A 12,167-nucleotide genomic window follows, 5' to 3' on the forward strand; every position below is an offset into this window, starting at 1 on the left:
CCTTTCCATTAAAATGGAGACATCGGTTGCACGATGTTGTTTTACCACGCTTAAGCCTTTAATGACATATTTAAATGTGGGATGGTAGACTTTGACTATTATTAGTGGGGGACACCCCCTGGATGCTCGCCTGTAACTGTGTTAAACAAGTTGTGTAAACAGAATTTATTTACCTGACCACTAGGCTATCACATCTTCCCCTCTTTCCATTTATTTTACCCTCTCCTCCCTTTCTTTCACAGTTTCAGTCTCTCACATCCTCTCCATGCCGCTCCTCACCTCTGTTCTCTACTTTCTATCGGGTAGATTAACTGCATTCCCTGAAGTAATCCCTTTTCTCCCACCTGATTTGCTGGCAATACACCGCTTTTAAGTCTCACTTTCTCTGCGCTGATCTCCCGGGGGCTGATGGCCCCTCATAAAAGGGAATCACATTGTAAGATGGGCTGGCTGTGTTTCCCTCTCTCTCTGGTGTGTTGTGCTCGAGGCTATTTGACTTGCCCATTTGGCTCACCTTTGTATTTGAACCTACAGTACAGGTGGCAACAAAGCAGGATATGAGCTTAGAGGACAAGTGTCACTTATTTAAGTGGCGTGATTGCAGTGGCACAATAATAGTGGATCGTGCTGTGTGCACAGTGCACTGAGGGTTTTCTTTTTTTATGCTACTGTACGTTCTAGCTCTATGATTGACTGGTGACCCGTCCAGGTTGTACCCCGCCTCTCGCTCAATGTCAGTTTGTATTGGCTCCTTAAGGATAAGCAGGAATAGCTAACGGATGGATAGATAAACATCGCTGATTCAAAAGCTTTTTTTCTCGGTTTCTTGCTCCTTTGACATTTGAGGTAATGGGCTCTATAGAGAGTCCTCTGCTCACTTTCCACCTATTATACTCAAGAGCACGCTCTGCTAAGATGTACGGCAACATTTATGTCATTTATGCTAAGATATTCACATTAATGCTGTTGCGTTTAGTCACAGATGGATCTACATTCAGCTAATGTATTGAATTCATTACATTTCAATGTTCACAAGTGGCTATAAAATCACATTTCCATTTGAGTGTCCCACTAAGGCAATTAGTAAACACCAAATATTCCCCGTACAAATTACTCTACCGTGAAACGCATGAATGATGTGTCTTATGGCCATGCTGTAGCCGTGATTAATAACTGCAATGTGTGCAGTGCAAATTGTTGTTGTCGGAGTTGCTAACAGTAAGTGGTTCTTGAGGATTATAGCCATTAAAAACTCAAAAACTGAATTGTTGAATGAGGATCAGCCATTGTTGGTCTTTGATGTAGAAGGCGGGCTCTTGTTGGCATTTTTCAGGTCAACAGTTCTTAACAGGATCGTAAGGTCCCTCCAACTGGATTATTATTACCATTAAAACATAATCCCCCTTGATTGCAGTAACCTCCCATAACCAAGATGTTTCCTTAATGACAAGTGCTTGTTTGTTCATCTCTGCGCTGCCAGGAGGAGGCGAGTTTCTTGCATTAGTCATGCTGGCTGTTTTTAGATTTGTAATTATATCAGATTGTCCTGCGCTATAGCTCATCAAAGTGCAGTTACAGCAGAGACCGGAGCGTAAGAAAGCTCATCTGTAAACATGAGGAAAAAGCACGAATCACATGTGAAACATGACAGATGGAAATAGCCATAGAGAAGCACAATAACAGCTGATTACTGTATGCTTTGCATCTGATTATAACCAGCAGCTAAACCCAGACCGACCCCATTAATGACAGACCTTGGGTCAGTGAGTGATTTGCTCTCTTATATGCATCAATAAGGCTGATTTACATCACGACAAATACCTGATCTTCAACATTTTCCATCCAAATTTCATGAAATAACATCAGATAACTGTTCAAATTTAAGTGTTTCTAATGAATATACAGATGTCACACAGTTGTTATTGCTGTAACTAAGATGATATCAAATTTGTCCCTCTCTACAGTCCATATTATATATACAGTGCATCTCTGCAGTCATCTGGTATTGGTTGAGTCTCCGTGGTGCAAACCATGTAGAATGAGCTGCATGGTCCCCAGCAGACTACAGATGACAGTTGATGTAATTTTGGGGAGTTGGGGACTGTGAGCCAACTGTGCATTGAGGCTTTAATGGCTTTATTAAATGCCTCTGAAAATGCCTTGGGAAGCAGACACTGAAAAACATACAGATAATCACAAACCATTTGTGCTGTGATAAAACGCAAAAATAAGCCGACACCACTCATAATAAATGTCATCTGCACAAATCTTCACAGCTTGATATGCAAAATAATTGGGTAAATACTGTATGTTACACTTATCTCTGTTATAATTTATATGAAAGTGGACTCTGCAGTCTGTCTTTGATCTGCCTACTTCATGTCCAGCATAGTTGTGTGTTGATACGGTCTCTCTTTCAAGAGTCGTGTTTTAGTGCCAACTGTGAAAATCTGCTCTTTTGTTTTGCTTTGTTTGACACAAGATGACACGCTGGCTGATAAAACTATTTTCTTCAATCTTCCCAACTATGTTGCCTTGAAATACACAAACATCATGCTCATAGGGTTGGTGTTTTGCTTCATGTGCAGTACATTTGATATCTTACCTCTTGCATTTCATATGCGTGGCTGTGTGCAGCAGCAGAGCTTTAGCGAATAGCAGGGCTTCTCTCTCATCAGCTGTATCTGAAGCAGGACGCAGGTGCCACATTAGGCCAGAGATATACATGCTTTTAGGTATGCATTTGCATGATGGCTGCCTCACGTATGATGCATCTGTGTGGAGCGTTGCATGTGCATATGCGTGTTGCCAGACAGCTGCTCTGGTGAACTGACTGGCTCACTGTGTGTGTTATGTGGTGGACATTTGAAAGCACTGGCAGTGTTTCTCATCATCAACTGTTTGCATTCACAGAACGACAGAAATATACTTGCTTTTGTCACGATGTACTTGATTTAGGGGCCTTACATGTCATTTACAATGACACTGTTTTTCTGCTGTGAACTCAGAATTAACAAATTCTCAAGTGTCGTGTTTATGTAAATGTTTATTGTGTAATCATCCAAATCTGGTAGTTCTATATGGTGTGCCCTCGAGTGGTATCCTCCACTAACACGCATAGTGCATGGGCATGTATGTGAACAGTTGCATTCACAGTGCAGCCGGCTGTCTACACAAGCGCGTGGTTAAAATGCACGTACATGTCCGACCAGAAGACACAGCAGGGCCTCGCCTTGCATGTGCCGGCTGTGTGCGCACATGGAAGAATAGATGAAATAAAAAGGCGGCGTTGGATGGTTTTCTAAGCGTCTGCTCTGTACGAATTCTGCACATCCAGGCAGACACACGATATCCCCTCATGCATGCCAGATAAATGAAAACAAAATAGACGTTTCAAGTTCAACCTGCACAACTTTTTTATGGTCTTTTGGGAAAGGTTTTACAGCTCAATTTCATCAAACATCTTTTCACCCAAATACAGTTGCCTCGCGGGGCCACCATGGATTTTTAGTTGAACCACAAGCCATTTCTCATCTCTATCTCTCTCTCACTCTGTTATTTGACTCTTTTCTATTTATTTATTTTTAGTTCTCTGCTCTGCTGCAGATTAAAGATGCCACTGCTTCCAGTCACAGTACCTCAGTGACCATTAAGTGAGAAGACCATGACTACATTTCTCCTGAGCTCGACATTCACCGGAAAAAAAGATGTGTTTTGAGATATTGCAGATGTGCCCAAGTGACTATTATAGATATTGTAGATACAATCTCAGAGAGATGAAGCAGCGTGACAGACTTACTTTAATCATGTTTCACTTCCTTAAGCTTTCCAAATCTCAAGCCTGGTTACATATTCATGAGGCCAAAATGTAGCTATGAGTCACAGCTGACTCACGGTACGTTTTAGAGGATTAAAAGTCGAAAAGCAGCCATAGGCAAGTTTGGAAATTATTAGAAATGTGTTCAAAATTGTTCGAAAGTTGACCCTTTTTCATCCCTCCCTTCGTAAACTATCCATATCGATCCCTTTTCCTTAAATGTACCAATAGAGCAGAGTGCAAATGGCTGTGATGTGTGGCACTGTGGGTCTGTCACTGTCTGTAGTTGATTAGATGAATCAACGAGAGGAGAGCTATTTCAGAAAGCAATTATGCTGATGATAATTCAGTGACAATTTAGCATATTGATACTCTGCTGTGCTCTTCAGTGTTTCTGTGATACTTCAGTGAAGAGACTGAGGATATTGACCAAGCCTAATGCAAAATCCGCTGCCAAATCTTTGTCATTGCTATTTTTTTTATTTAGCATAAGTATTTGCTCACACTACAGATGTAAGTGAGTCTGGGCGCAGTTCATCCGATTTGCACAAATAATGGTTGAGTAAAATAAATCTGATGCTGGCTGTTAAGACTTGCTCGTGTTTGGAAAGCGATGGAGCACAAACAAGACTTCACTGCTGCAGAACTGAGTATTACTGAACAGAAGCAATCCTTCTCACAGGGGAGAGGCTGCATATAAACAACATCAAATTCAAAGGCCTCTCGGAATTATGAGTATGAATAATATTCGGTGAATCTTATATATAAAAATCAGTTCTACTGTTTTGATTAGATTATTGCTATAAACAGTTATATAGAAAACTAACAGACCAACCTAAGTTTTTATTGAATGTGTGCAGTTTTTACGGTTGCTGCATAAAACCTCGGTGTGGCCCTTTGTTCAGCACTCACTGCATCCACTAACGCAGTTTGCCTGTGAAGCACCCAAAAGAGGGCTGCAACTCCACCGCAGGATCATCTGCATCATATACGATATATTGTTCTTATTATCATTAATTTATCATCCGTGTGACTACTGGCAGACATTCCTAGAAACTCACCAATCAGCAATAATACTGGTAATTTCTTATGTGGCTTTGCAGAATTCAGCAAACGTGCTCTGCAGCGCACTCACGTTGAAAAGTCCTCTCAAAAGCATGATAATTATTTCAATTAAAAAGAAAGTACACTAGGTTAATTGTTCTTCACATCCAAAAACTTGGGCCTGTGTTCTAGCAATAATGGCCTCCCACGGAGCGATGTGATTTATTAGCATCAAGAAACCAGTGTCTTTGTGAGAGCTTCTGTGGGCAGACAGAATCAAGCAACACACAGAGAAAATTCAATATATGCTCCCTACCAATGCATTTTAATGAGGATGAGGTCTTTCTAATTGCCTGCATGTCTGCTTCAAATAAATGAATGCACCTTTTTTTGTTTCTCGGCTCTTTCAGATATTAACGAATGCGAAAGGGACCCGTGCAAGAACGGGGGCATTTGCACGGATCTGGTTGCCAACTATTCGTGCGAATGCCCTGGAGAGTACATGGGGAGGAACTGTCAATACAGTAAGTGCCCATGTGTCTTTTTAAATGTTTGTCTTTTAACTCTTTTGCAACCATCCATCCAATTTAACGGCACACCTGGTGCTGCACGTAATTGCACCGTAGCAGTAGTGCCATATAAGAGAGGCAAACTGATCGATCAAAGACGTCTAACCGCGCTTCAGAAGATAGCGCGCCGATCCTTGATGAAAAGATTATTCAAGGTTGCTAAGTCTTGAGGACGTTTCTTTGCTTTTGGATCTGTTTTGTCATGTCCATTATTGTCATTGTACAGCAGCATTTTTCTGTGTTCAGCAGTGTCTGAAAAAGAGTTTGAAAATTTTTGAAAGGTGTTAATTTTAGTCCACATTCTGTCTCACACAACTTTTGGAAGTTCAGGGTTTTTGTAATACATGAGGAGAAGAAGGAGAAGTCTGGAGTTTTAATAAGTACATGTTTCTTCCTTTATTATATCTGGCAAAACATAAGGGGTTGATGTTTTCTGATCCTGGACAGGATGATTCAGGTAAAGTGCACACATGAACTGAAATGTCTGTATGTCTGAAGTCTTCACATTTTGCCTAATTTCCATGTTTTCCAAATAAAAGGCATCAGAAAAAAGCATTCAGTTCAGTTCAGGTATATGTACGTATCAGCTAAAGAAGCAGACTTTCTATCTGATGTTCCAGACCAACAACATGAACATGAGATCTGAGCCACATAAGATGTACAAACGTATGCACAGCCCATGAATTTCATTAACATCATAAAAACCAAATTCCTCTTTCTATGAGTTTACTAGAAAACACGAATAACAAGAAAAAAATGCATGTTCAGACAAGCACAATAGGTTTTAAAGCAGAATAACAATAGAAAAAAAATTTGAATGCTGGGAAGTCACGGCCACTTTGGGCTTGCGAGCCCTCATTTCATTTTTTTTTTTTTTGTCCAGTGGCTGTGCAGAAAGAGAGAGAGCTCCGTCTAATCAAAAGTGTTTTTATTTTTGTCGGAGAGCTCAAAGGGTCCTCGTGTTTATTATGCTTTTTATGGGGATTTTGTCTTCTCAGCCTGCGAGCGTATTCGGATTAATGTATCAGTGGACTCGGGGCCCCGAGCCAGCCCTGTGCTGCCACTCGCAAATTAATTCATCAGCTTTTCTATCTTACTGTAGGTGCAGCACAGTTGTTCTGCAACGGCCCTGAATATTGAAAGAGAAATTTGGCAAGTTACTGTAGTTGTTTTGATGAACCGGGTGGCAGAAGGCAAAGGCAAATTTGTGAACGATGGAGAGGAGGAGAGAGGCGCAGCCGGACTGATTGGTTGGAATAGTAAGTGAAACACTTCAGGAGAAAGATTCGGTCTTGCTGATTGAACATATGCTAGGCTCCGTTATTTGTTTAATGATGCTCATTTCCATTTTCCCATAGAAATTCAATATTGGTACAGCATATTATACAACCATTAATTCAGCTTCAGTTATTTTCAAAGTTGCGGCGCAGTCTACAAGAATTAGGATGCTTTGTTTTGGGTTTTGCACTTCATTTGAAATGAAACAGTTGCTGTGAGCCCAGAGTGCTGACTCAGCTTCAGTTTGATGGTGTTTAAATCCACAGTGGGTGAAGTGTGCAGGAACCTTTTTATACATGTCCCAGAGGGTGAAAAGGCCAATAAGTCCTACAGTTTTGACCCAGTACAGTTGTTAACAATCCCAAACACCCCTCAATTTAAAAACCAGCACTATGACTGTTTGTTTGCTTGGTTCATTCAAATCCTGTGTGCTGGACTACAGCCAGACTTACCTCAGACCTCATACTGTCAGACCGAGCTGTATGTTATCTGACAGGGCAGTTTATTACAAAATGTCTCAAAAAAAAAAAAAAAAAAAAACATTACAAAGACAAATAAGTGAAAAAATTGCAGTTGCTCCTCTAATATCAGTGGCCATCAAATCTCCCTCAGCTACATTTCTCAACATAAATGATATGACTGATAACTAGCAGGATTTTATGAGGTTCATGTGATAAATTACTCATCACTGTCAGTGTCAGTTTACCAGAAGCGCCGATATTGCAGCAATTGGAAATGTAGTCGCATAAAGCTGGAGAATTTGGACTCAAATCAAAGCAGCTTCGGATTTTTAGTCCTTACTGTTTACTCCTTAATGCTGAAGCCTCCATTCCCCATAATGCAACCCAATGCAGTCTGTCATTCCATCGTCCCTGCCGGACGATGAACTGAACACGTGACCATGTTTTTAGCCTTCGAGCCCAAGCTGAGATACCCTGATGACATCACTGTGACATCATTTGAGTCGTTGGAGTTGTTATTCTAACTTCTTCTGACGAGCTGAGTAGTTCTCCTTGTGATGAGTAAACTGATCCTATTGTGCAAAAGTGTTGGAACGCCCCTTTAAAATCAAAGTCCCAACTTTTTCCAGCATAAGAAGTACCGTCGGTAGGCTCCCCAATGAATACATAGAAAAATGTAGAATTGCTGGAATGTACTTTTTTGCAAGGACTCGTCATCGACTCTGACTTGTTCCTTCAGCCCACGTCGGGTGTGTGGGCAAGTCGTGCACACACACGTTGGCTGTTGCCGATTAAGCAGCTGTACATTTTCTGACCACACCAGAAATTTGAATATTATGTGAAGGCAGCAGTGAGCTTTTGGCCGGTGCCTGTCTGTTCAGTGATTTTGCTGAAATAATTACGGTGCCGTCAGTATCGATTCCCATGATCCAATGGAAAGGGAGAAGTGAGAAGAAGAATCATACCTGTCACTTACCGACATGAATCCCGGTGAAATATACAGGGAGGCATAAAATATAATGAGATAACACTTGGCACAAGCTGCCTCAGCCTTTCTGCTGACAGAAGTTTGGGAGTTGCTGTTCAGAGACATTCGCGTTCAGACTCTAATACGGGTTAAAGATCCAATATTGAAGAAAGCTGATGACTATTCAGGGCTCTGTTTTCCAAAAGCACTTTAAGGCTGGGGCGACTGTATAACCATCTGTCTTGAGCAGAAGCTAAATCAGCTAAAGTACACCAAGTGTAGCTTGAACTTACTTGCACCCTGTAACATCAAATAACACCCAGTAGCCCCATATCAAATAAACCACACCAGGCTGTGGCTGTTTACTGCAAATTAGCCCAAGAGTTCATGATGCTGATAATTCAAAGTGTGAATAGTTTTATTGTCTTCTTTGTTTCATTTCTCTTTGCATTTAATTTATCCTTAATCAGTGGCTCCCAAACTTTTCAAGAACGCAGCACCGGGACCCTCCATGTGCCTCCAGACGAAGCACTGCCTTCACCACGAAAAGCTGCGAGCTGAGCAGCTGTTACTCTGATTTCAGTCCCTTCAGCCGCCTGCGTCAGCGTTTCTTTCAGCTCTAATTACAGTGACGGATCTTTCCATCACTTCTTCTGACAGTCACGATTCCTGACCGCAGAACCTGCCAGTTGGAAACTGTGTCACGTTACAATGACAACCAGCAACCGTGAGCCTTTGTCAACAGTCTTAGCTTCGTCGTAACTGCATATTAAACATATTTGATTTGAATCTCAATGAGGTAAAAATTGCCTTTTTTATGTGGTGGTGGACCGTGGCCTGTCCAGTGTGAGAACGACTGGTGTGTCAGGTTACTTCAAATCTATTAGAATTAATTGACCATCCTGTTCTGCGTCATGGATAACGTTGAGAAGCTGTGTTTGTGCCCCTTCGTAGGTTTGATGATCAGTGCTTTTGTTATTGGTTATGATGCAGTTTACTCCTCAACTAACTCAAGTATAATCAGGAATGCACCGTTATTTTTCAACAAAAATGTCTAAAATGTCCATTCCAGTACATTTCTTGGACAAAATTGCTAAATTAAAAAAGGACTGCTGATTTACTTCATGGGCTGTGTAAAGAAAATCAATATCAACCAATGCGTCATCATCAGGTTTTTTTTCAAACCCCCAAATAACAGCACCGTATTGATCGAGATGTCATAAAGCTGTAATAATGTGCATATCTGCACACATGCTGCCACACTCGTCCACCCACATACAGTAAAATCCATGCAAGTCCACTCATTCAGTCTCATTTATCACCTGTGGAACCTCGAGTGTGTGGCTGACGTCTGTTTGGTGTGTTTGTTATTCTTTTCCCCTCTCTGCCGCATGCTCATTAGTATTGGTGTGCTGGCATTAATTTCAGCGGGGCTCTAATTTGTTTAGGCTGCAGGTAGGGCTTGTGGGAGATGGATTCAGCTGTCACATCACGGTAGTGGTGGCGTTAGTGATGTGTGCTGTCGCAGGACTGATGTATGCTCGGGGGCCAGCAGGCCAAGGCCCGGGGGCTGGCGGGCTCTGCTGCTCTGATGGACGACTGGCAGGCAGCTCGTTAAGAGTGGCCCATCGTTGCCGCAAGGTGAGAAGGACCGCGACTTTGGAACAGTGTCTTGCCACAACATCCACAGAGTGCCTGACAAGAGAGCTGCACAAACTTGGGGGGGCACAGAGCCACTGCAGGGGGGGGCGTGGATGACTCGGAAGGGGGGGGGGGGGGGGATGGGGTGGAGTGAAGTTGAATGAGCATGATTTATGTGGAGAAAAGAAACAAGCCTGCTGATGCCATCACACTGACCTTTATTTCACTAAACCTCAACTTATTTTTTTTTTTATTTTTAGTGGTTGCTTCCTCCTGTCGTTAGTGATGATTGATAACAACTGTGGGGTGAACTTTTTTTTTGGCTTCTGAAGGGGGACATGCTGGAAAAAGTTTGAAAATGTGTAGATTTGTCTGGATTCTCAACAAATATGATGCTGTGTTGATGCAACATTGCTCCTCGGTTGGGTAACATCGGCTTGTAATGAAGAAAAATGGAAATTCCATTTCACTTTCAGGAGTTCAGTCAGGCTGGTGTTATTCAATGCTGGAGCCTGAGTAGCATGTGTAAACCCATGAGGTCCCTAACAAGTTGGGATTCGTGATGAATGTTTCATAGTATTAATTTGCGCTCTTGACATTTATTTACATTTGGTCAGGGAATATCACCTCAACTTAACATCCTTCAAACTGCTGTTTATGGACATGCATAACTGCATGAAGGAAGTTCCAGACTGAAATCTCTCAACAGCTATTTCATGGATTTATATAAAATTATGTACAGACATTCACTGATCCCAGAGGACGAATCCTAATGACTTTGGTGATTCCCTGACATCTCAAGTTTTCACATATGTTGTAAACAATCTCAACATACACAACATGAGCTACTGCAAAATTTGATACAGACATAATTACTTATGTCAGCAGTACTTTGTGTTTTGTGCTAATGTTAACATGCTAATAGTCTAAACCAAGATGATGAACACAGTAAACCTTACACATGTTTAACATCAGCATACTAGCATTGTCTTTTGAGCGTGTCATCATGCTGATATTAGTATTTAGCTTGAAGCAGTACTGTGCACAAATAGTCAAGTCAAATTTAATTATAGCCCCCTATCACAAATCACAGGTTCCCTCAAGGGGCTTTACAATATGTACAACAGCCTCTGCCCTCAGACCCTCCATTCAGTCAGGGATAAATCCCTGTAACAGAGATAAATATAGATCAACAAAAATCACAGAATGATTTATGATGACAAAATGCGTATGTATATTTTAAAACGTGAGTGAAGAGTTTGAATTCGGGAGGATGATGAGCAACTTCAGGTGCAGCCAGATAGGTAGGACCTGAGCCACGCAGCCTGCTCTCCATTGTGGAGACCTGGAAAAAGGATAGGCCACACAAACACAGAGGAGGCGAGCAGCATTTACACAGATAGGGGGACAAACAAACACAAGGAGGGAGCGAGGGACAGGATAACAAGCAAACTAGGGAGAGATGAGGAGAGGCTGACTCTCCCGGGGGACAGTCATCCAGATCCAAGCATCTGGATCAGCCAGAAGGAGGTCCCAGGACGGCCGATGATCCAGCACAGAGGAGCCTGGGTGAGGAGAGAGGAGGAGGAACAAACTAGAGAGAGAGAGAGAGAGAGAGGGAGAGAGAGAGCTTTCCCACAGCTTTGCAGAACCATTAGCATGTCTGTAGACCGTTAGCCTCGGAAAAAGATAGCATTCAATGCTTTGTGCATTTTTAAAGAGGCACATTCCTGTCACTTCAGATCTGAGTGGAATTGTTGCTTAGCCTGCAAACATACCTTCAGCTGTTTAAATCCATGCATGCTGCTTGGTTATTTTGATAGTTATGGCTAAAAATGATAGAAAGAGAGGAACATATTGTAATCAGTGGCCCCCTGGACCAGCGTGTTTGTTTGTGTTCTTGTTCATGCAGTTTGAATTATGGGATATCTTTCTGACATATGAACCTCCTTTGTTGAAGCAGAAAGGCACATTTTTCACTGAGTTGAGGAGAGAAAGCTACTAAATTATACGGATATCCATTGTCCCCAAATTAGGCAGCGAATGCTGAAGTGCGAATGTGACTTAGATCACTGTAGATGCAACACAGAGATCATTTTGGAAAGTCCCAGCCCACAATCTGACACGGAGGGACCCCCCATGGGTTTGAACAGGATGACCGAGTCTGAAAATGGGAGATGTTTGTCCTTTCTCAGGCTTTTTAAAAGGACCAAATGAAGTTTATCCATCAGATATCAGGAAATCAGAAGCTTCTCTTGGCTTCAGCAGTAGGCTACCGCATCCACCTACACCATCCTCTCATCAGTCTGGAGGCGATGAGTCACACACAAGAAAGAACTAGTGAAGCAAGAGTAATTTACCATAGTGGAATATATAAACACATCTCTGGC

The 12,167-nt window shown here is 41.9% G+C and overlaps 1 protein-coding gene across 2 annotated transcripts in view; it reads left to right on the top strand.

The window, feature by feature from the left end:
- The window catches only part of edil3a (EGF-like repeats and discoidin I-like domains 3a), a 111,098-nt gene that overhangs the window by 55,254 nt on the left and 43,677 nt on the right, over positions 1-12,167 (top strand). For both annotated transcript variants that reach the window (XM_076730253.1, XM_076730254.1), the window contains exon 4: positions 5,272-5,385. In XM_076730253.1, coding sequence (XP_076586368.1) covers positions 5,272-5,385 — 114 coding nt within the window. The remainder of the gene's footprint in view (positions 1-5,271; positions 5,386-12,167) is intronic.

Source organism: Chaetodon auriga, chromosome 5, assembly GCF_051107435.1.
Source record: "Chaetodon auriga isolate fChaAug3 chromosome 5, fChaAug3.hap1, whole genome shotgun sequence".
In the NCBI taxonomy this organism is placed as follows: Eukaryota; Metazoa; Chordata; class Actinopteri; order Chaetodontiformes; family Chaetodontidae; genus Chaetodon; species Chaetodon auriga.